At 40.7% G+C, this 25,217-nt stretch overlaps 1 protein-coding gene across 1 annotated transcript in view; it reads right to left on the bottom strand.

Moving 5' to 3' along the window:
- The window catches only part of PCCA (propionyl-CoA carboxylase subunit alpha), a 324,266-nt gene that overhangs the window by 150,854 nt on the left and 148,195 nt on the right, over positions 1-25,217 (bottom strand). The window contains exons 13-16 of the mRNA XM_054973482.1: positions 20,400-20,543; positions 19,080-19,154; positions 9,092-9,160; positions 7,508-7,583 (exon numbers count right to left, since the gene is read on the bottom strand). Of these exons, the coding sequence (XP_054829457.1) occupies positions 7,508-7,583; positions 9,092-9,160; positions 19,080-19,154; positions 20,400-20,543 (364 nt within the window). The remainder of the gene's footprint in view (positions 1-7,507; positions 7,584-9,091; positions 9,161-19,079; positions 19,155-20,399; positions 20,544-25,217) is intronic.

The raw sequence follows: 25,217 nt of genomic DNA, 5'->3' as shown, positions 1-25,217 counted from the left end.
CACCAGCTTCTGCTGAGTCAGGGCTAGGGTTGGCTACACAGACCTCCTCTTCTCCTGAGGAGTCCTGAGGTTGCATAAGGCTCCTCTCCTCTGGAGGAGTCCTCGCTTTCATCGAGTCCAGACAGGGCCACGACACATGGCAAGTAACTGCACATTTTTGTGACATATGAACAGATCACTTCTCCCATTATCAGTTCAAAGATGGATACAACTTCCTGTCTGAATGGCATATCATTATATCTGAACCACAGAAATATTTTCGAGGTTTCATACTTTACAGGCTTCTGCCTCCTTCCAATGGTTATTGTGACAGACCCTTTCATGGAAATGAGGGGGATCTACTCTGCTACTTATGAATTTGAGATATATCCCTTCCCTTCAATTACAAAATGCACTTTAAGTAGCAAGTGTAAAGACTTTGGTTTGCTGCAAGGTAAGTTTTGTATTGAGTGCAAAGATTTCAGAGATCATTTAAGTAGGAGATTTAATGAAACAAAGATTTATTTAAGTACATGTTATGTAGTAAATTCTCATTAAAGCTTGAAGTTACCAGGTCTGCTTATCTCTAGAGACTGGCCTCACAACTCTGTCCTCTCCCAGAAGTGGAGTTAAACTACTCTGTCACATCACCAGGCAGAGCTACACATGAAATTGTCTGCCCTCTTCTTTGGGCTATTCACCATTCCCCCGTCTGCACTCTCCCAGAGACAGAACAGAACTTTTTTTCAAAGCCTACTTTGTCACAAAAGACAGGTTGTGTGATTTCCAAAGTCTCCTGAGACAGGTTCTTTCCCAACTAAATCTGGAGACACAAACCCTATCTGACCTGAGTTGACCAGTTTCCTATAAGGTGTGGTGGTGGTAGTGGTAGTGGTAGTAGGTGTGTGACTACCGATTAAGTAAATCAAATCTACATGGCTGACTCAGAATGATTCCTGCCATTCTTTTACTTCTGGTCAATATGTTAGTCATATTTGGTCAATATATTAGTTATATTATTCAGCACATGAATTAACAACATTGCCATGTCTCACAACCGTACTGCAAAAATCCATCCAAAATACTGCATCGATGCCTGGTCGTTAAAACTAATGTCTCTATACCACAGCAACAGAATGGGACAGTAGGGGTTTGAGAAAACACCAACCACACTATAACAACAAATCAAACGTGGAAATCTGCAAAGGAGCACTTAAAATGAGGAAACTTTCCCTATATTTTCAGCATACGATGGTTCTATTTGTTAGATGAATAAATAGTTCAGAATTGCCACTGGTGTCTTGTCTTTATTTTGTTAAGCATTATACATCATTGAAGGTGCTCATTGATAAAAACAGCAGAAGTGTCCAGGATTCAAAACTACAATGACATGGGGAGCAGGGCACATATTAGTTGCAACTATGTCAAATGGTGAAGGACCCAAAAAAGTAGCTACTATATTTCTGCTGTATGTTTTCCTTCTACTCAACCAACAAAGATCGACATGGCTAATGGAAAATGGAGTAACTGAAATACAGGCACAGGACATGCTATAGCCCGTTGTTGGGGACATGGATAGGAAAGGTTCCTGCCTCATTTAGCATCAATGGCTGCTGAAGAGATTTTAGAATCTTAATCAGGAAACAAGAAGTATCTCTTTTGGTTTTCTTGAAAGCGTCAGACTCAAAAATGTGAAAAATGGGATGCCTAATAAATTTATTAAAATAAGCAATTAAGAGAGAAATTAGGTTGTTAAAGGAACTCTGCTTCAGAAAATGATCTTCGTTAGTCTTCAGTTCCTTCTCCTGCTGTTTTTCTCCCAAACCATTTTCCTGTACTTTCCATGCTGCTCCCACTACCCACAGCTCCTCTTTGTTTCTATTTAATCTACCCTGGGTCGGGTTCAACCTTACTTTATATCTCTTTCTCTTTCTTCCTACTGTTAACCTTCCCTGGCCCCTGAGCTTCTGTTCTTTGAAATTTCTGTTTTTGTCTCCTCTTGTTCTTTTCTTCCCTATGCCCTCTAATAATAATTCCTGAACTGCACCCCAATTGTTTTCAGTGCAGCTTCTATTCCATCATCTGTGGCTGACTCAAGAGGAAAAGAAAGAGAGAGGTTGCTTTGATTTACCCCAGGGTCTATATTCCACAGTGATCTAATGAAGACATTGCTGTGTAGAGTTTGTGATCATGGGTGGGGAAAGTATAAACTTTTCTTACTCGTTTTTGAACACAGTCATAAAATGGCCTTGAAGTTGAGGCTATGATCTCTACAGCACCTGCAGATTCTGTGAACTATATGTTTGTAAACAACATCAGAATTGCACTCTCTAGGTCTATTATGACATGTAGTGCTCTTATTTTCAAGTTGGTTCTAGACTGGCATTTGTCACAGCTTTTCATTCCAGTTTTTTCAGTAATTATCTGACAGAGAGAGGACTAGTTCATACAAATTGCAACCATGCACTAAACATGTTTCCAAAATGTAGTGAAACTTTTGCTCAAAGAAAGAGAGTTACTGAGGAAACCTACACAAATTCTTTGTAGCCTAGATTTGGGGTCTCCAATCTTTTTGAGCCTGTGGGAACCTTTGGAATTCTGACACACAGTGGATGCAACCACAAAATGGTTGCTTCCTTAGGCAGAACCAACCACAATATGTCAAGGATTGAGGTTATGCATAACTCAGACAGTAACACCTCAATATTTCAAGGAGAAACTCTGTTTAGCAGAATGCCTTTTAAAATGAACATATGGTTTAACAATATTTTCTTGCATACACACAGTTTATCTTCAGTAACACACTGAAGATACTTGCATTGTGGTGGCAGCACACCTGGCCCCACCCACTTCCTAAAAACACTTGGCAAGCACTAGGAACACTGTCAGTGGTTCACACGTGTGCTCAGTCATAGCACTCACAAAAACATAGTGTTTGGGGCCAATTTTTAGAGAATTGACCCCTGGCGCAACCCATCACTTCTGCATTGCTCTGGAAATGACATCATTTGTTGGTACTTCAGGTGGGCATGCACACTTTGTGCATGTACCTCTGGCCTGGCTCCCCCATTTCCCAATGCCTCTCCCCCCACCAGCCAGGTAAGCAGAGGCGGAAGCATGGGATGGAGGTGGCCATGGCAGCCCTGGAAAGAAACAGCTACACTGAGAGGAATAAGAGGCAAATCTATTACATGCTCATCACCTAGTGAGTTCAGGGGTCAGAGGGGAGAAGCTGCGAAGCTTTTAATTATGAGCCCTCCACTGCATATTGTGGCAACATCACTAACAGGTTTCTCTATTATTTGTGTAAAAGCATGATGCTGACAAGGTAAGAAATTATTATTTTCTGAAAAAGTAAATTTATGAAGAACCACAAAGAATAAAGAAAATGTTCTGTTTTCTACTTGAGACATTTAATAGCATAGGTTAACAAACTGTATGTATACATGAATGCAAGCACATAAATGTGTACTTGGGAGCAATGAAATCTGAAGGTACATTGTTATACTTATGCATATATGTATATACAGGGCTTTTTTCTGGGAAAAGAGGTGGTGGAACTCAAGACCGCACAATGATGTTACTTTGGGTCAGCTGGAACAAGGGGGGAGTTTAAATCACCCTAGGCAAAAATGGTCACATGGCCGATGGCCCCACCCCCTGATCTCTAGACAGAGGGGAGTTTAGACTGAACGCAGCAAGGCACAGCCTGTATTTGCTGTTTTTGTTGGAAAACAGACACATGCACTCACTTTTTTTAAACATGTGAACAAGGTACACAAGGATCATCCATCACATCTAGTTCAGCCTTTAATTAATTAAAGGTTACCTGTGGGGGTTATCAGCACTAGGAGTGGGGGTGGAGATTGGTGTAGAATTCCACCAGCTCACTCTGAGGAATACGCAGGGCTTTTTTTCAGCTGGAACGCGGTGGAATGGAGTTCCGGAACCTCTTGAAAATGGTCACATGGCTGGTGGCCCCGCCCCCTGATCTCTAGACAGAGGGGAGTTTAGACTGCCCTCGCAGAGAGCAATCTAAACTCCCCTCTGTCTGGAGATCAGGGGGTGGGGCCACTGGCCATGTGACCATTTTTAAGAGGTGCCGGAACTCCATTCCACCGCGTTCCCACTGAAAAAAAGCCCCATGTATATAAATACATGTACAATTATGCATATATATATATATATATATATATATATATATATATATATATATATATATATATATATATATATACACATATATACACAAATGCATATGTTTCTATGTTTCTGTAATTGCTTTTCATTACCTTTGATATAAGTCCCTGAGAATATCTTGCAAATAAATGTTTGTTTGTTGACATTATTGATGAGTTTCAATTAGATTTTTCCCCTTACTGACTTAAAATTTTTAAGACTTGAACAGTTTGACAAGTTTTAATTGCTCTAACAAAACATAGGCAAACCCTAAATCAACTTCGGGACAGTCTTCCACAAATTGTTCGTTTGGCACCCTTTTTCAGGGAGCCCCGTGGCGCAGAGTGTTAAGCTGCAGTACTGCAGCCTAAGCTCTGCTCACAACCTGAGTTTGATCCTGGTGGAATCCGGATTCAAGTAACTGGCTCAAGGTTGACTCAGCCTTCCATCCTTCCGAGGTCAGTAAAATGAGTCCTGGGGGGTAAAGTGTAGATGACTGGGGAAGGCAATGACAAACTACCCCGTAGCAAATAGTCTGCCAAGAAAACATCGTGATGCAACATCTCCCCATGGGTCAGTAATGACTTGGTGCTTGCACAGGGGACTACCTTTACCTTCTTGGTCATGCCATTTGAGATTCAGGGAAAGATGATTCTATCTCATTCTGCTTTTGAAAATTAGCCCTAAAACTCATTTCTTGCTGATCAGTCATCTAGTCTGAAGGCTTGTTTTTGGTATTTCAGTTGCAATCATAGTATTTTTTAGTCTGTAATTTAAGATGTTACGTGCAATTGTTTTGTATGTTGCTGTTAGAGTGAGAACTGAAAACTGATTTAGAAACAAAGAAAATAAATATTTTCTTTAAAAAATATATCTCTTGCCTTTACTGATGGTTCTAGGAAGCTTACAAATCATGATAAAAAAATTACAATTTAAAAGCAACAAACTAAAAACTCCATATAACTCCTCCCCCTCAAAAGACTCTTGCAACTATCTTCCATTAACATTTCTGGCAAATAAAATAGCCTTGCAGCAGCTCCTAAATATTTCTAAAGATGATGCTCTTTGGCTGCTCAGGGAGCCCACTCCATGGAATGGGAGCAACGATGGAGAAGGCACAGGCTCTGACTGATGTAAGGCAGGCTACCTTATGCGAAAGAACTGCCAATATGTGGAGCTTGAAGCCTGCAATAAGCACATGGGAATATATGAGAGGAGATGATGGGAATTCAGATATATGGGCCCTAGGACATGAAGAGTATTAAAGGTCACAACGAGCACCTTGAATTGGACCTGAAAACAAACTAGCAGCCCATATAGTTGTTTCAAGATAGGTTCCCACTGGCTAGCCCCTGACAATAATCAGTGAGCCACATTATGAAGCAGCCGAAGTTTCTAGGTTGTCTTCAAGAACAACCCAACATAGCAAGCATTACAGTAGTCCAACAGCAAAGTTACAAATATATGGATCGGGCTTCTCCACACTAGTTTTTGCTCTAGCCTGACTCCTTAACGTCATTGAATTTTCTCCTCCCTTACATATTTTACCAGTACTGCTCTCCCAGTTTTTCATAGTTTTCTATTTTTTCAGATCGCTTTAGAGCAGTGGTCTGAAAAAAAAAGAAAAGCTTTAAATGGGGGGGGGAGACAAACAACCAATTCCTTTAAGAAGCCAAGCTGGATCAAAAACCCAGTGCAGAAAAGCCCCAGATGTTACATATACTTTAGACATCTATGCTGCCAACCATGATATGCTAAACCAAGAAGTTCCACAAGATACTTCTTAATCCGTGTCTACAAGCACTGAATACTTAGCAAGTACAGGCTTCCTGTTCACTGCAGTGTCAGATATCGCTGGGTACACAAAATGGGAGTGCTGCAAAAAAGGAGGAACTCCTTAACTGTACTCAAGTATCAAGGCAAGTGTATGCTTTATACTGGCACTGAATATAAAGGTGGTTATTATTTTACAGTCCTTTTCACTGGTTAAACGCACTCTCATGCCACTGAGCCATTAGGGCTTGGCTATCAAAGAATCAGCAATACCAACATTCCAATCAAACCTCATGTCTATTGCAGATCCTGACCAAAAAAAGCCCCATATTTATAGAACTAAGCAAACATTCATGCGCTACATTAGAAAAGCAACCAGGAAGAGAGTTATCATTCTACCATGTCTCAAGGTTTTTCAGTTCTTGGATGGATTTCTACACAGAGAGACATATGCTGAAGCTCTCAAGTTACTACTTTATGTGAAGAAGAGGTCACATGGGCAGTGGAGCAGCAGAGAAAAAACTTTCTGCGTAGCTCTCTTTTAATGCACTGATTTATCGGAGTTTAGCAATGGGGGTTAGGTGGAAAGACATCAAGCAATTGGAAATCCTGCCGTGTTGGAATTAGACGGCTATCTCTAAAAGATAAAAGTAGACTCAAAAGAGAAAACTTATTTTGGGAGAGAAGGGAAAAAATCAAATAACTCTGCTACTAAAGTTTATGAGCCACAGTCTCTTCCACTAGTATACAACTAAAAATAAATGTGTATCAAAAATATGAAGGAGAAAATACACTTTTTTGTTACTCTTAAGACTAGTGCTCTGTACAGAAGCTAAGTGACATTTGCTAAGCACCTACAGACATCACACTATCACTTACAAGTGTCTGGCCTGAAGCCTGGCCCCTGCGGTTTTGCCATACAATGTTTGAGCTCTTTAAATATTTTTATTAGAAAATACCCATTCTCAAACCTCTAGTTTATTACTAAAATGCCAATGCAAAGCACCAGACTTTCCCACGAAGACATGTTGACATACTCGTTACAAAACATGCTGGTCGCCTTATATTTAAATTAAAAAATTGATTTGGAAAACAGATGAACCATTTTTTTAAAAAAATGGCATGTAGGGGGGAAACCCTCATGTAACCAATACGTACAGACAGGAAAAGCTGTATGCAGCTGCCTATAAGGGAATAAAAAGGCAAGAGAGCTTTGGAAGATTAGAGGATTTTAGATCAGGAGAACCAAACTCTGATGCAAGAGAAAAGGAGGTGCATTTTTGTGTATCGATTGAGCTAATCTCTCAAATATTTGGCTACAGGTATCTACTGCTACGGAATTTACAAACTCACAATAAATTGTTTACTTTGTAAGATAAACAAGATCCTATTGTCAGTTTGTTATAATCTAAGGACTGAAGTTTAACTAAATTTCATTCATTATATCCAAGTGGATGTGCCGCATAAAACAATTTTCTTCTCCTAATTTAACATGTTTCCCTAAGTTTGCAAATTATTACATTTTGAAGCTTTTATTGTGCACTATTGCATCAGCAAACCACATTTTTATAATTACCTCTTATTACGTAATTGTCCAAGGCTTCTTCCATCCGTTGCAGAGCTTCAGCTCTATTCGATCCGTAGGTGATCAGCTGAAACAAAAAGTATCTAAAAGTTATATTTAGCATCCAAGATTAATCCTTTCCAAGTTTTCCAAAGCTTAATTCAAGCTGCCATTTCAGTGAATAATGTGAACAGTGATGTTTTGCTCTACTGAGTAAAATTAGAAGTTTTTCTCCAGCCTCCATGGGAGGATGAGCCACTTAAGTTGGAGGAAGGCTTCTTAGGCTGTAGGAAGGCTCCTTGAAGGATGGCTGGATCCATACCACTGAATAAGGTATCTTCTATTCAGTCCCCCCACCAACTATTATGCTTCTCTAAGCTTAAAACACCAAATATTTAGTTATATCCAGGGTAGACATGGGTACGAATCGAAATACAAATCAAATTTTGTGACGAATTGGGCTGATTTGTGTATCGCAAAAATGCGTTTCGTGGGGCCGTATTTTTCCATGACTTTGGGGGCCGATTCGTTCAATTTGTGAATGGTTCGTAATGCCAGACAGGCTGGCACCAATCCATTGATTCCCTAGGCAACATAGGCCCGGAATGTATGCAGATCTTTTGTTGCCGTAGAAACTCCAATCTTAACCCACATAACCTTGATAGGCAGCTCTCCCTGCCAACCTGAGATCTCCCATTCTGTTCTATGAGAGTAACGAGCAGGGAGGAGATGGGCTTTCTGTAGTCATGGGAACATCAATCTCAGCCCTCCAAACCCTGTTAGGCAGATCTGTCTGCCAGCCAGAGACCTCCTGTTCTGCTCTATGTGAGCGTTTCTTATATAAGGCTCCTCTGTGCCTCCTGCTTTCAGTTCCAGTAGACAGAGGGAGAGGGAGGAGCTGCTGCTGAGATTTGGAATAAGAGAGAGTGTTGGGAGCTTTTGGCTGGATTTGCTGCTGCTTCGAAAGAGACTGAAAAGACTCTTTTTTGTTTTCTGCTCTTGTCCTTGCTGGGAAGGTTGTTGAGTGAGGGTTCCTTTGAAGTCTCCCTGTGAGGTCTCCCTGTGAGTTTGGCATCTCTGAGTATGAAGGGGGCTGTTGTAGGGAACCCCGGATCTGACAAATCACGAACTTAACAAATAGTTTTATGAAATGGGACAATTTCTTGAAAGTTCGTGGTTCGTGGAACGCAACAAATCACGAAACTCAAGGTTCGTTTTTTCCGTTTTGTTCCCATCCGTAATCCAGGGCCCTTTTTATGAAGCAAGCAAGATGCCATAGTCACAATGTCCTATCATATGTTACTTATATTTCCAATGATGAAATATGACACTACGAACCAGGCTTTGGGTTACAGGGATTATTAATTTGATGAGCTACTTTGCATATGAAACTATTTTGCTCTAGAAGTCTGACATGCACATTCTAGCTAAACATTAGTGCCAATAAAACAAAAGGAATGTCTACAGCTTACCATTAAGAATAACATTTATGCTTTTTCATATGTATTGTCCTTTACAAGATTTCTTTATCAGTGTTTAAAAAATTAAGTTAGAATTCATATTTTACTGGATTTTAAAAAATCCCTAAAACCTTACCTTTGAAATCATGGGATCATAGTAAATGCTGATTTCACTTCCTTGTTGTATGCCACTGTCAACACGAACCTTTGAAAGAGTGAAAGACAGTTGCTTTACCATAAGTAAAAGGTATCTCAGAAAAAAAGAGTTGTATCAGCATACTGAACCCAATTAACTACAATTAATTGCTGAACCACTGCTTAGAATTATTGTCAATTTTATCACTGCTATTAAACTTAAGAGTTTACCAATTTTATTATTGTATTATTTCTATTTTTAACAAATGTCTCAAGAACCTCAGTTATGGGCCAGTCTATAACTGTCATAAATAAATAAATGACAACTGATCTTACACAGAAGTTCTCAGTAGATTGTGTTTTGCTGTTCTCAGATTTAGAACTCTGTGTTGTCAAGTTCTGAATAAATCACTGTCACAAAATACACATAATTATTGCTGTAACTGATACCTGGCATCATGTAATTGCTCCCACTATGCCCCACTGTACCCAATATCCAAGAGCTCCAGTAGAGATACAACTGAAGTATGTTTAGCAAGACTCATGGAATTCTACTTACCAACTCTATAGAAATACTGATTATCTAGCTTTTATGTCTGAGACACTCCTTTTCTGCCTCACTCTCATCTAGAGCCTAGTTTTTTTTTTTACAATGCCATTCTCCTGAGGCTTGAATGTTTACATACCTTTTTCCATGGCTTTGCTTTATAAGAATATAGCCACAGTTAAATTTCTGACTCTGCAACATGGGGCACGGGGAAAACGTTCAGATATTTCTTTTGAAGACCCTGATAGCCATTAGCCAACAAAACTTAATATCTTCGCTGATCTCCATTTTCATCTGTTGGTTTGGTTTTTGCCATCGCAACACTGAGGTTATCCATACAAAAATTTTAAATGACTACTTCTTGAATAAATATTTGTTAAGACTACTGCTATACTACTCACAACAAAGTAATTCAACAGACTAAGGTCCTGGAAATCTGAAGGAGAAAAGCCAAAGGCAGAAGATAAAGAATACTGTGCTTGGGAGTGGTACAGAAGGGAGAAAGGACTAAGAAACTTCCCTTCAATCTTCACCTGAGGGGGGGGGGAACCCTTGTAATAAAACAGCTCATCTGTCTGCAGCAAGGCAGAAAGAGGTCAACCCAACGGCTGTTAGGCTTTTAGATTTTAATTTAGGCAATTATCAAGGGGCCAGATGTAGAACCTCTTGTCTACAGTATCCACATGAGGTCACAGTGATGACTTTATTATCCAAATGACATGTCCTAATAGGCTTTATTCTCTGCAATGGAAACTACATCACATTTTTTCCAGTGGAAAAAAAAATTAACTATGGCTTTACAATAGTACAATTACAAGTTCATTAATGCAGGCTTCATAACTGCAATGGCAGCTGTCTAGCAGTTTTATTAGAAAAATGTCAAGGTGCCTTAGATGCACTAACTTCAGCTATCAGCAAGATACTTTTTGTTAACCCTACTCCAAATAGGACAAGAAAAATTGGAAGCAGAAAGTCATAAAAATATTATTGCATGCAGCCAAAGGCCATCACAATTGAGCTTATAAAACTGAAAGCTTTACAAAGTCATGACTAACTTGTTAGAGAAGTGGTGAAGAGCAAGAGTTCAGTAGCACCTATAAGACTAACAAAATTAGTGGTACGGTATAAGCTTTCATGAGCCACAGTTCACTTCTTTAGGTGAAGAAGGGAGCTGTGGCTCACAAAAGCTCATACCCTACCACTAATTTTGTTAGTCTTATAGGTGCTATTGGACTCTTACTCTTTTACACTGCTACAGACAGACTAATACAGCTACCCATCTTGGTAGAGAAGGACAGTTTGAAAGCTTGGCTACCAGTTGTGCAATACCTTTATGATGAAATCTCTCCCATTAACAAAAATAGACAAGGCAGAAACAAATTCATCTTTCTGTAACCAGCACACTATTTGTTATCATCGACCTTCCCTCAACCAAATTTCCAAACTAGAAATAGGAGGAAAAATCCAAGCAATTTCCAATAGAACCAGGCATAATTGCCCATGATATACATGATTAACGTCTTGTTATGGTTTCTGAAGCAAAATCCATCCACCTTTGGCTACTATGCAAGTTTGGTGCTTCAAATGCCAAAATATCCAATACTATCTGACAACCGATAAACTTGGTTATATTTATACCCTACTTCAGAATTCAGGAGCAGATCTGCTGCATGTTTTCTAACAATGCTGAGTTATAAAACAATTTTGAAGAATAGTCTTGGATACAGTAAGAGGCATGAAAGGATATAATTTAGCATCTGATCCTAAAGTCCTTTTTGTTGGGTTTTCTTCAAAACATTGTCTCATATGATGACTTGGAAACCATACTAGGTCTAATAATTAGTACTCGCATATGTAGTGCTATGTAAGGAAGAAAACAAATCTTCTCCTTATCTGTAGATTTGTACAAGCATATATGGAACTTTCCATTAATGTCTAAACTAACACATGATGGTAAATTAATATCTAGTCTTGATGGTAATATATTTATTGAGAAATTGGCATTATTTTATTATTTATTTATGCATTGAAATGATAGTTTTTAACATGAAATGATAACAAAACACAACCTTATGTCCTCTTGCTTTGGTGTAATAAGAACGTTAAAAAGAAATTTCCAGAGAAAAGCATTAAATATTTAGCTGCCAAGTATTATGTTTTATTTAATTTCTTTGGATTTCTATTCCGCCCTCTCCATGAAGGGCTTAGGGTGGATTACAACATATTAAAACACATCAATTTATACAGTTAAAAACCACAAATAGACTGATAAAAAACATAGTATATTATAACATATTTCATACAGAAAAATATAAAAATATATATTCAGATATATATTTGGATGGTGGCAATCAATAGCAGCAGATACAACTTGACACGATAAGGTGGTGGACAACCTTAGTAGGAAGGGATTCAGATTATATTTTCATCATTTCCTCCATTTTTCAGCCAGTGGAGGCCAAGCCTGACCTCTACCATATGCCTGGCGGAACATCTCTGTCTTACAGGCCCAGTGAAATGGTAACACATCCTGCTGGGCCCTGGTCTCAGTAGACAGAGAGTTCCACCAGGCTGGAGCCAGGACCGAGAAAGTCCTGGCTCTGGTTGAAGCCAGGCGAGCCTCTTTGGGGCCAGGGACCACTAATAGGTGTTTCTCTCTAGATTGGAGAGCCCTCTGGGGCACATATAGGGAGAGGAGGTCTCGCAGATATGCTGGTTCCAGCCCGCATAGGGCTTTATAGGTTAATACCAAAACCTTGAACCTGATCTGGTACTCCACTGGCAGCCAATGCAGCTGGCGCAGTATAGGTGTTATATGCACTCCAACTGGCACTCCCACAATAACACGCGCCGCTGCATTTTGAACCAGCTGCAGTTTCTGGGTCAGGCTCAAGGGAAGCCCCATGTAGAGCGAGTGACACTAGTCCAGCCTAGAGATGACTGTTGCCTAGATCACTGTAGTTAAGTCGCTGACTAAGAGGTACGGGACAAGCTGCTTGGTCCGTCGTAGGTGGAAAAAAGAGGACCTGGCAACCGCTGCAACCTGAGCCTCCATTTTCAAGGAGGCATCCAGAATCACCCCCAGACTCCTAACTGACGACACTGGCGTAAGCAGCGCTCCATCGAGGGTCGTGAGTTGGAGTCCAGCACCTAACTCCCCACGACTCAAATACAGGACCTCCATCTTCATAAGATTTCATTTCAGTCGACTCTGTTTCAACCAACAAGTCACAGCATCAAAGGCACGCTCCAGGACATTCAGGGCGGAGTCAGGCTGGCCATTCATCATCAAGTATGGCTGGGTGTCATTTGCATATTGATGACAACCAAGTCCAAAGCTCCGCACCAACTGGGCAAGGGGGCGCATATAGATGTTAAACAGCAATGGGGAGAGTATTGACCCCTGTGGGACACCGCACACCATAGGTTGGCGGGATGACAATCTCTTCCCAAGTGCCACCCTTTGTCCCCAACCGTGGAGAAAGGAGACCAGCCACTGCAAGGCAACTCCACGTATACCCATGGTGGCGAGGCAGTGAGTAAGAAGTTCATAATCAACTGTATTGAACACTGCCGACAAATCCAATAATATCAGAAGCCGATCCACCTCGATCCAGGTGTCTGCGAAGATCATCTATGAGGGCAACCAGCAGTTTCTTCATTCCATGCCCCGGGCGGAAACCGCACTGGAAGGGATCTAGGGCTGAGATTTAATTCAGGAACCCCTACAGCTGTTCCGCCACCGCCCGCTCAATCACCTTACCCAGGAACAGGAGGTTCGAAACTGGGCAGTAACTGGCTGGGTCAGTGGGGTCCAAAGATGGCTTCTTTAAGAGAGGCCTCACCATGGCCTCCTTTAGTGCCCCAGGGAAAACTCCAGAGCTCAGGGACAAGCTGACAATGGCCTCCAAATGACTCCATACTCCATCGGCACTGGCCTTTACCAGCCACGACGGACATGGGTCCAGGAGGTACATGGTGAGTCTCACAGCTTGCAGGGTCCTGTCAATCCCATCCCCACAGAGTGGACTGAAATGATCAAATGTTAGCCCAGAAGACGGTCAAGGGGTCTCTAGTTCACATACTGTATTAACTGTAGCTGGCAAATCACGGCGAAGAGACAAGATTTTATCAGCAAAGAAGCTCCCAAAAGCCTCATAGCTTACATCTGAATTCAAAATCTGACGATCTCCATCTATCAAGGAGGTCAAGGAACAAACCACATTAAATAATTTTGCTGGGCGTGAGCTAGCTGACGCGATAGAGGCTGCATAGAATTTCTTCTTTACAGCCTTCACCACCACCTCATAGGATTTCATAAGCATCCTATAAGATGATCTTGCTTCCTCGTCACAGGATCGCCACCACACTCACTCAAGCCATCTTAGCTCCCGCTTCTTCCAGCATAGCTCCTCTGTATACTATGGAGCCCATCAGACCCGAGAGCAAAGAGGGTGACAGGAAGCAATCTCATCAATGGCTTTGGAAAGCCAGCCTTGCCAGTCCTCCACCAGCTCATCCAACAAACCGCTGTGGAGCATTGGATCCCACAGAGCATTCTGGAAGCCAATTGGATCCATGAGTCTCCGCGGGTGAGCATAAATCAGCTCACTGCCCTTGAGAGGGGGGGGGCAGATCCAGCCAAGCCTTCAGGGCCGAGTGGTCTGACCATGGCATGGCTTCTACCTCTTCCAGCACCACATGTATCCCCATCCTGAAAATCAAATCTATAGTGTGGCCCACTTGATGTGTAGGAGCTGATACAACTTGGGAGAGTGCCAGTACTGCCATGGACGACTCTAGGTCCGCAGCCTGCATAGAGCTGGCATCATCGACATGGACACTGAAATCCCCCAGCACCACCAATCTAGGGTACTCCCAATCTAGGGTACACCCAGCTATAACTTCAAGAAGATGTGACAGGGTATCTGCTTGTGTGCTAGGCGGTCGGTACACCAGATAGATAACCAAACTCTCTTCGGCACCCCACACTAGGCCTACACAATCAATGCCAGAGATTTCACGGATGGGGAGTGGCCTGAAGGAAGAAGACTCTCTGGCAAGTATTGCTATCCCTCCCCCCCGACCTCCAGTTTGGGACTGATGAAGGACGGAATATCCTAGGGGGGGTTAGTTCTTTCAAGGCAACTGTCTCACCCTCCCTTACCCAGGTTTCGGTCACGCCTACCAGGTCTATATCATTTCCTGCAATAAAGTTTTGCAGTGTTGCAGTTTTATTATTTATGGACCTGGCATTGCACAACATCAGTGTCCAAGTGGGGCTAATTCTCCTAGCTCCATCACCAGCGTGTCTCAGGATGGGACGTAGGTTAGAAGGCCGTCAAGCCATACCATATCTCCGCGGCCTTCTCCACTTAGACCAGGTCCCACCGCCATACCTCCCTCGTCCCCAGAGAACTGGGATCCCTAGCTCCATATAAATTTATATGTACAATAAATTATGTATAAGTAAATATTTGTAAAAGGTTTGAAGACCAAAATAAGGAAACTGAAAACGTTCTTGATTATATCTATTGTGGGTCAGAACGTAAGGCTGGCTAGTTGATAGTTTTATGGGGTTATGAAACAGCTGTTGGAGAAGGGCCACTGTTACTAGTCGTATCATTTTCAGTATAACTAGTAGTGTTGTTCTGTTCTGTTTTCGTTTTTCATGAAAATGGTCATTTAATGGTATGTAATACTTCATATAAAATGGTCAGGGTTTTTTTGAACCTGCTGTTTATTGCCTAATAATTTTTTTAGAGTTAAGTGAAAGCTTTGTCCACAGGAACAAACCAAAACTGAGAGTTAAAAGGTAAATGATGAACTAAACTGGATTGTTATTGGAAATCTTCCAATTTTACTGTCACAGAAAGGCCAATACACCATATTACACTTGGGTCATCAGACAGCACTATTCAAAAACCATCTAGATGTTCCATGCTAGCTAGTAAAGAAACTGGAAGGCCAAGACAGTCTACAAACTGCACATATCAGATGAGAGGATCCATCTCTGCCACTCTATTTATCACATTTATGCAGGGGCCAGAAAGAAATTTCTGTTGCCACTTCTTTTTAAAAAAATTCATTTAGTCTTTACCACCCAACATTGCACACTGCTTCTGACAAAGAAGCACTGAAACAGTGGCTTCTTTTGTATTAGCTCCACAAAAAGATAGAGACAAATGCCAAAGTAAGCCAAAAGTAATGTAACTGAAACAAAGAACTATATAGCCAGTTAACATAATTCCCCTTCCCCCCACCCCCGAGGTATAATCGGACTATGGTATTTCATCATATTTTTGGCTTAGTTCTCTATGGTGTGGTAAACCAGTATGTGAGTGTACCACTACAGACTGTGGATGGGGACTCACTTAACTTAATGCTTCTCCATAAGACAAAAAAAGTACCTGCACATAGAAAGCTATGATTTGGACCATAAAACCAGACAGAGAGCTACCTGCACACAAACCTGCCCACCAAAGAAGCCTTGAAAGAATGGAAATGTTGGAAATAGCATAGTGCTTGGGCTGTAGTGGGAACTGGAAGAATGTGCAAACACCTCAAGAGCTTGCATGATGAGGGAAGGTGGTTTCTATCCATTTTCTTCTTCTCACTGAAGCATTCCATTCTCACTGAAGCATTTCCCATTCCATTCCAAAGAGTCCACAACCCTCAGGAGTGACTTGAGATTGGAGTGCAGATGACTTAAATAAGAAAGGGATGGCAGCAATAATCTCTTCTGCCAACTCCATTCCATTCACAAGTCTTAGGACTGAAATCAACTTAAGGGGGAATGAAATGGATACAACCAAGATACAAGTTAACCATCTTGATGGGAAAAAGAGCACCAAAAAAAAAGATCTTGTTTTCTGCTATGGCTGTTGGTTGATGCAAGCGCTGTATAAAATTTGGAGATCAGTAGCGCAAATGTAGCATATTCCTACCATAACTGCATGATATGATATTCAATACAATTTGTCTATTCACTGAAGTTGACAGTGTAAGAGTAACCATAGTAGCTATTATCTGATTTCCACTGTCTGTCTGAAGTAGACAGCTCTGTTTATAGTAAACCAAGCTCACAGTGCAGTCTTAAACTCAATTACATTTGTCTAAAGCAGCCTTCAATGGACTTAGAAGAGTGCAACTCTACTTACTCTAGTACTATTTAGTTGCAAACTTAAGTAAGCCCCATTGAATAAGACGGGAGTTACTTCTGTGTGTGAACATGCATAGGGTTGCACTTTGTCACAGAAACATGAAGACTAGATGAAGATAGTCAATAGTAAAGCAAAATCAGACTTTTCTTTTTAATCTTTTCTTTTTTATTACTTCATATGCACCAGGGCTGAACTCTGCCAATAGTCATGCTACATTATACTCTCAGGTATGTTACCAAAACCATTTAATACCACGGTGTAACTAACACAATTTAAAGGAATGGCCAGTACCAAAATTATTTCTAATATATTTCTTCCTTCCACTACATTCTATCCTGTCTAAAACAAGACAACCAGCATTTTGTAAATCAAAGGTATTCATGAAAAACAACACTCCTATATCAATAGGAAGACTGAGCCAAACAATAACAACATACTTATTTCTTACTACATATTTTGTCATATGGGAAATGCTAAAACACGACTAACTCCCAACTTGTCAAATTAATCTCTCAGTTTTCCAGAGTTTCCACCACTGTAAACAGAAAAAAACAAGCAAACCCTGTTTGCTCAATAAAAATAGCTGCTCTATTTTTAACAAGACAGTGGGAGTCCACAGAACGGTAACCGCCCAGCCACTCTGTATGTGATCCTCAAAACCACTGTTCTTAAGCTTCCAGCATAATTAAAATTTCTTCTTTCAGTACCACGATGGGCCACGTGAATCTCTCTCCCACCCTTCATTTTCAATTCACCTCTCCCCCTAAGCACAACTCCCAACCCGCCATGTCTACCTGACAAGTGACAGCCCAATCTGATTAAATGCTTGCAAAGGAGGGGACTCGTGGGCCTCCACGACAGGCCAAAAGTGATCACCATGGAGATACATAATTACAGCTGTCAACGCATCTACTGTCCTGCTGGCATCAATTTGATTGCTCCCAGCAATAATGATAGACAAAGCTTAGTATGCACTCCCTTGCACCCAATCACTTTATCTATTCCGTGGTCCATTTAGCTGACATGCAACACTCGCACAAGCAAATAACAGCAGTAAGCAGAACATTTAAAGCATTTTAATTGTTTTTTCTTTCTCTGGATGGCTCACAAGTGCAAATGTTATTACATAAAACTCCTGCTGCAGCATTAATTGAAGAAAGATTTGGTGGGACAAAGACTGTAGGGGGTACAGTTTGTCCATTATCACTCGTACTTTCAACAGGTTTCATGTTTAGAAAATTGCAAATTGCAAAAACTTACAAGGGCAAAATATTTGACATCCTGTTAGCTATTATAACATGGTGAAAAACCTCAACCTGCCCCTGGAGTAATTACTGAAAATTCTTCCTTAGTTCATTTGGGTTTCATTAAATATGCTTACGATACATTCTCTAGGTAATAACTGCCTCTTCCCCCGCCCCTTCTTGCATTCAACATCACATAGTGCCTGCTAAATCTTGACAATTTGTATTTCTGCTTTAAGCTTTGAACACAGCATGAAGCCTTAAAGCCCTAGAAAGGGTCAGGTCCTCTCTAGGAAGCATATGGGCAAAAACAATTTAAGAAGTGAAATAAATCCTATATCCAATAACATCACCAAATTTAGGATTTGGCCTGTAATTTTTCACCATTTTTTTCATGCAAGCAATCAGGGTAAATAATCACATACACAGATGGTATTGGCTTGTCATTTCACAATGCCGACACCATGCCATATATACACACTTATTACTTTGACTACCTTGATTATACAGAAGAGATGCCCTTGTCCTTTTTTGTACTGGTTGTTAAACAACCACTCTAAAGAGACAGTCTACAACACTGAGATGTGTAATAATCACTTTTCATCAACTGTAGCAAATGGCATTTGACTTTAAAAGCTTGAAAGCCAAACAAATAGGACTGCTTCTTACCGGAGCATTTAGTAGCTTACAGTGCTGGTGAATCTGACATTGCCTACATTTTCTTTTTCGCAGTGGTGCTCCTGGTATTAACTGCTAATATTATTTTCAAAACAGGATTACATAATACGTACCCAAAACTAGAAAGAATATGCAAGATGCTCAATAGGTTTTTAAAAACCCAAAGTCCATATATCTTGTTTCCAATTTACTGCAAGCTAATAATATTAACTTCCTCTTCCTTAGTTTAACATAAGCATTTTAAGGTGACTGGTTTAGAGGGCGCTGAACACCTATGACTGCTATTGAACTCCACGAGACCTGTGGTTTTTTAGCATCTGTGAAAAAAAGGAAGAAGGAAACATCAGAATTACTTACATGGGGCACATGCAGCGGCTCTTTGTACTGAGACAACCTACCAATAGATGGCAGTCCAAAAGATTTGTAGGGATCCTGAAATGAAATTCAAATGCAGGGTGGTATTAACTTAGTAAGACAAAGCACAGGAAGCAAGGTTAAGTCACTGGGAAGCCAGCAGTTTCCTCCACTTTAAATTTTGAACCAACTATATTTTGTTTTCAAAATGACTTATTTTGGGGGGATATGAATTTGCTTCTTCCATTCAAGCCAAGGAAGGTTTGTTAAAGCTAAAACCTTCCTGCTGTGCCTTTATTAAACCAAGGGCAATCTTTCTAAGAGAGGACACAATAGTAAGGGCACGGACAGAGAACAAAAACACACAACACAAAAAGAAACCACCCCCCTCCCCAAAGAAAGAAACCAGACAAGTAGTTGTGGAGTTTTACTCAAGCTCCAATGCTTCTAGGAACACGTCCCAAATATTCACTAACACATGGCATAACTGTTTTGCAGTGCTGAGTGTAAAAGTGCTGGATTCTACTACAAATTAAAAATCCTGGAAGAATTTACGGGAAGAATTTTTAGAAGACAACTATATTGCCCATGGAATTAAGACAAGAAATACCAAAACTACTGGCAATATGCAAAAATCATCATGTATTGTTTGAATGTCATTCCTTTTTAACTAATCTTGAGATGTTGCGACTGTGCTATAAATGCTAAGGATCTCTATACACACACACACACACACACACACACACACACACACACACACACACAAAAAGCTGGTGCCAGAGTGAGACAGGCAACACAGTTCCAAGAAGGGAAGGACTACAAGTCACTAATCAGGGAGAAAAAACGCAGCATTAACCAGATTGACGATTACTGCCCACAACAGCAGCATTCCTATTCAGAAATGAAAGTGGAAAATAGTTTATACAAAGTAGGCTTCATTTCAGATCTCAACTGAAGAGCAAGAGCTCCATCAATTCTAATTAAAAAGAGTTCAAAAAAATAGCAGCAATTGTTTGTCATTTCCAGACCAGTTTAAACAAAAAAAAAATCAAAGCAAATGTGAGATCATAAAAAAATCGCAGTTCAAACTATGGAACTGTGCTAAAACATGAAATAGCCAAATACTATTCTTTCAAATGCGTGTTATTTTTCCAATGTAAAAATGTTTGCATAATGTGGAGGGGAAAGGCTTTTTGAAAACCTCTGTCATTTACGTCCCATGCAACAGCTCATGCTCAAAGCAAAATCCTGGTATTTTCTTATACCTGGCATTTACAGGTTCTTACACAGCTATTCACCCATCCCACTGTTAACAGTTTTTACCTCAGCATATACTCGACATTCAACAGCCCAGCCGTTGATGGGAATATCAGCCTGTTTGTGCCTGAGAGGGTAACCCTTAGCAACACGGATCATTTCTTGGACTAGGTCCAGACCGGTAATGCATTCTGTGATGGGATGTTCAACCTGTAAGGTCAAAAACTGTCAGTCAGTAGGTAACACAAACAACTAAATCCCCCTCCCCCAATTCTCGGCCAATAAACAAAAATACTAAAAAGTCAAAAGGGCTGATTTACAATAATGGTTTATTCTTGTTGGCGTAAAGAACAGAACAAACCCAAGTTCCAAGACATAAGGCAAAAACAATGAATCAAAGCAAAATAAAACAGCAACCTAATTGATGATGTTTTATATATTAAACCATTGATATCTAATTAAAGGTTAACTTGTTTCAAAGTGTTTGGAGGAGGGACTTAAAAACACTAAGAGACAAACTAGAAACACAAAATATTTTAACTGAAATCTCAAAGTAGCTGGCTAATAATCAACCCATTTCTGCTACACTTAACATGGCATGTACAGGAGCAGCCTACACTCTCCTACAGAACCAGACTAGCCGAAGTCTCACCCACACGCCTGCTTTCACTAACCTGTCCTGACAAGCAACCAGATTAGCGTAATCTTACATCAGTGCAGTGTAGCAGAAATGAGCAGATGGATCCTTCAGGTTTTTTTCCCCCTCCAGACTTATCTGTGTAGTGCTTAGCATGCACAATAGCTGATCTGGACCAGTAGAATCACGGCATGCTCTCAGCAAATAGTTGCTAACAGCTCAGGATGCTGCTGCCATGGGAATACCCCCCTCATTCACTGTGAAACCAAGAATGATGAGCACGAATGCACAAGTCTCTCTTGTTAGATTGTTAAAACAGGATTTATACACATGTGTATTTAACTTAGCAAATGCAACTTAATCAGCATGGAGGAACTATGAAATAAGCGCACCTCCCACCAAAGGATCAAGTTCAGGAACTTTGTAGCAAAAGTTCTATAACATGAGCGCACCAGCCATCTGTATGCGTTTTCAATAGAGAACTATGCTACCATTGTTGGGGTCCGAGGCTAGAATGATGTGTCAGAAGAAACCTTCGTGAAATGAGGTTTCTCTATCAAGAGATGTCGTACCACATATATATGGTGACACAGGAAAAGGTAATTGAATCAGGTATATTCCTTCAACTACATTAAATTTAAGGAGAACGTTTTGTCTGTCGTAATATCCTTGCAGTGGGTCTTGATAAAAAATTAGTAAAAATAAACAGATGGCACCCATAATTAGCCCTCTGTGCATTTGGAGTTTGTTTACAGCACCATATTTTAAGACAGCCTGACAACTGTAATGACATCACTGAAATCAGCATCTTCAAAAAAAAAAAAAGGAGAAACGTCATCTAGAAACGGGGATTTGATTGTGCTGTTTAAGAAGCTACTTCTGGGATCATTTCATTTTGCCTCAAACATGATACACTTCAGTATGTCGCTTAATCACAGTACTCAGAGATCAGAATTCTGCATCTTCCCTGCATTTTTAATGTAAGCAATTCATTTTCTTTTAACAACTTCTCAAATACCAACTCTTCAAGAAAAGTAGTTTATTTGTTCAAGACAATGATTTGTTATTGCTGTTTCTGAAGCACCTTTAAGATAACTACACCCTCAAAACTATGTTTTGGGAAATGAGAGAAATCTCTGTGAAAGCATTTTAATTATTTAGTTTTGCCATCCTTTTTCCATGAATCATCATCCCAATGTGAAATACAATACTCCATTGTGGAGTCAACTTTTATTGTTAACAATAAGACTAGGATGAAACTCCTCCAGAAAGCAAAATATTTGCACAATTTACTCTCAAAACACTTACAAACATTTATTTAATCAATTCTTCAAAAGAAATCTTTGTCTTCATAAACACTGTCTATTGCGTCAATATACTTCCTTTGTACAAAATATGTGGGGGGGAAGGAAGACAGGAGGCAAAGAAGACAGGCCATAACAACAAAGAATGCCATCTTAACTAACAAGGCGTTCATATTCTCCTGAAACTGTATTTATGCATTCTCATCTTAGTGACTGTTTTACTGAAGTTTTAATTAATTTAATGAAATAAACTATTCAAATTACCAATTAAACACTTAAGATTTTCTTTTCAGTATTAATTCTGTGTCTGGTAAGATATTATCCACACTTCTTGTTTTATGCATTTTTATCTATTTCAGCACAATCTGAGGCAGAGGTGTAGTAACAATAAGATTATGCTCAGATAATGGACAGCTTAAGCTCTTCCAAAAGATAGGCACTAACTGCAAAAAATTGACGTACATTACAATTAAGGAATAGTTAATTAAGATTTTGGAAATTACTGAAATGGATAAACTCAAAGATAAAGTTTGGCAGCAAAACAGGATATTTACGAGAGATGTACACTGAGAAAATTTCTGTTTCAGTTACAGTTCTGGGGGTTCCAGAATAATTATGTTCCATTACTGTTTGTTCCAGCTGGGGCAGTGCCAGCTCAGAACTGATCCATTTGGGTTTTTTTTTTTCATTTTCATGAGTTTCAGCCCACTGCATGCTCATTGACCGCGCATGTGCAAATGTACACTTTTCTTTTCGGGGAGGGAGCAAGGCTCTGAGGCATGCAATGGCACCAAAATTGCACAGAACAGTCTTCCCTCTAAACCATCAACCCTCTAACTTTGAGAGCACACCAAGGAATGCTTGAGAAATGCATGCACCAAGGCAAGTGTTACGCAAATGTGCAATGTGCATTCACACAGTGCTCTTTCAAGCAAAGGGAGTTGGGGAAACTCTATTCATGCTTAACCAAAACCTGCATCGTCAAAAAACCCATCAATCCAATTAATTTCTTCTTGAGCACATGAAATCTCACACAACAGTGGACCCCAAAGAAAGTGAATGTTGGCAGGCACACACAATGGTGGCAAACTTACTGGCAAAGTGGCACCACCACAGCACGCCGACAGTACGCAAGCAAGAAAGCGCTCCATTTCCAACCAGTACAGTGCACCAAATAAAAATAACATTGCTTCTTTATGATTGCATAGCCAATATATTACCTTTAAGTCCTGCTAGTATCCCATGTTTCCCTGTGCCTTGCAGTTTCGTTTCCACAATAAAGGTTGGGTGAATCCTCCTCACCCTAATCTGCTTTGTAGCAGCATGGGACCCCCTGTTTAAACCTTTCGGCTGCTGGCCTGTCCTTGCACTGTGCAGAAAAGCTCACAGATAGGGAGGGCTAGATGTTGGTTTCTCCGTCACAGGAAAGGAAGTAGAGGGAAGATGGCCCTCTTTTCTTCCTATTTTTTCCTAGTAAAAGTGGGAGACTGGACAGGTTGCTGGCTGCTCATCTCCCTTTCCATCTAAAACCAGTTACCCAGAGTTGAATGAAGAAGAATACAAAGTGGTGAGCAGAACTGAACAGGTCCCCCAGATCAGTCCTTCCATGTAAAATGCTGATCTGGAAAGACTTGGGGGTGCATGCATGTGTGAGCGTGCAATACATGCTGCTACCTCCCCAACATTTAATGCTGGATTAACAGTTTTAATTAGAAAAGCCCAAAGAGCCAGAAGGCTTCCTGGACAGGATGAAATTCCTCCTGCTGCTCCTTGATTCACTATCTTTGGAGGACCTCTTAAGTTACAGTGGGTGGCCCCGGCACCACGGCACCTAAGCAAAGGACAGCACCAGCAGAAGGCTACTAAATGGGCAGCAACCAGCTCCACATACCTGGGAAGGACTCCTCAGTGAGGTTCTCCCTTAATAATTGCTTTTTCTTTCCAGTTTTAATCCTAATCTGCATAACATGAGCCTTTGTGGCAGCTGGGGGCTCAGGGGTGGATGGAGACCTCACCCAACGTTGATGTTGCCAGGCCAGCCTTTCCTTGCATTGTGCATATAAACACATAGAAAGAGATGGTGATGGCGACACAGGGGCCGACAGCACCTTGCCATCTGCTCCTCCCCTCCCGTTTTGCATTTTGATCCCTACAAGCCACTCAATGCCAATGCCATTGCCCAGGAAGCGATGAAGCAAAAATTCACTCATGCGAGCTGCGCACATCCCCTTCCCGCCAATGGAGTTAATGCTAAGGGCTCAGTCTCTCCCCTTTGGGTACATTTGGTTACATGATGAGTATATACTTGCTATCAAGGAAAAAGCGATGCTGCTGGGTGAGGCCCAACCCACCGCCTGGCCTGCCTGTGCGGCCTCTGCGTGGTAAGAACTTACGTGAAAGACACGAACTTTTTGATAAATGTATCATCCACAAACCGGAACCATACACTAGGTTTGTGGGGTGCTGATTCTAGAGCTGTTTTTTCAAAATGTTCCATGTAGAAGTTTGCTATAACTGGGCTGAGAGGGCTCCCCATGGCCACCCCATACATTTATCATTTGGGGCCATGGGGAGGAAGAATTGATGGGGTTTTTGAATCATCTCAACAACATCCACCTGAACATACAATTCACAATGGAGAAAGAAATCGAGGGAAAACTCCCATTTCTGGATACCTTGGTCATCCGCAAAGCAAACTCTCAGTTAGGTCACAAGGTCTACAGGAAACCAACTCACACTGATCGGTACTTACACAAAAACTCCAATCACCACCCCCGACAGAAAAGAGGCATAATGAAAACATTAGTGGATCGCGCAAGACGGATATGTGAGCCGCACTTTCTCAATGAGGAAATTAATCATCTAAACCACGCACTTCAGGCAAATGGCTACTCCAGAAATGAAATCCGAAGAGCAATCAAACCCAGGATGAATCAAACAACC

This window comes from Eublepharis macularius, chromosome 3, assembly GCF_028583425.1.
Source record: "Eublepharis macularius isolate TG4126 chromosome 3, MPM_Emac_v1.0, whole genome shotgun sequence".
In the NCBI taxonomy this organism is placed as follows: Eukaryota; Metazoa; Chordata; class Lepidosauria; order Squamata; family Eublepharidae; genus Eublepharis; species Eublepharis macularius.
Note: the sequence above shows the minus strand (reverse complement) of the source record. Positions and strands in the feature narration are given on the sequence as shown.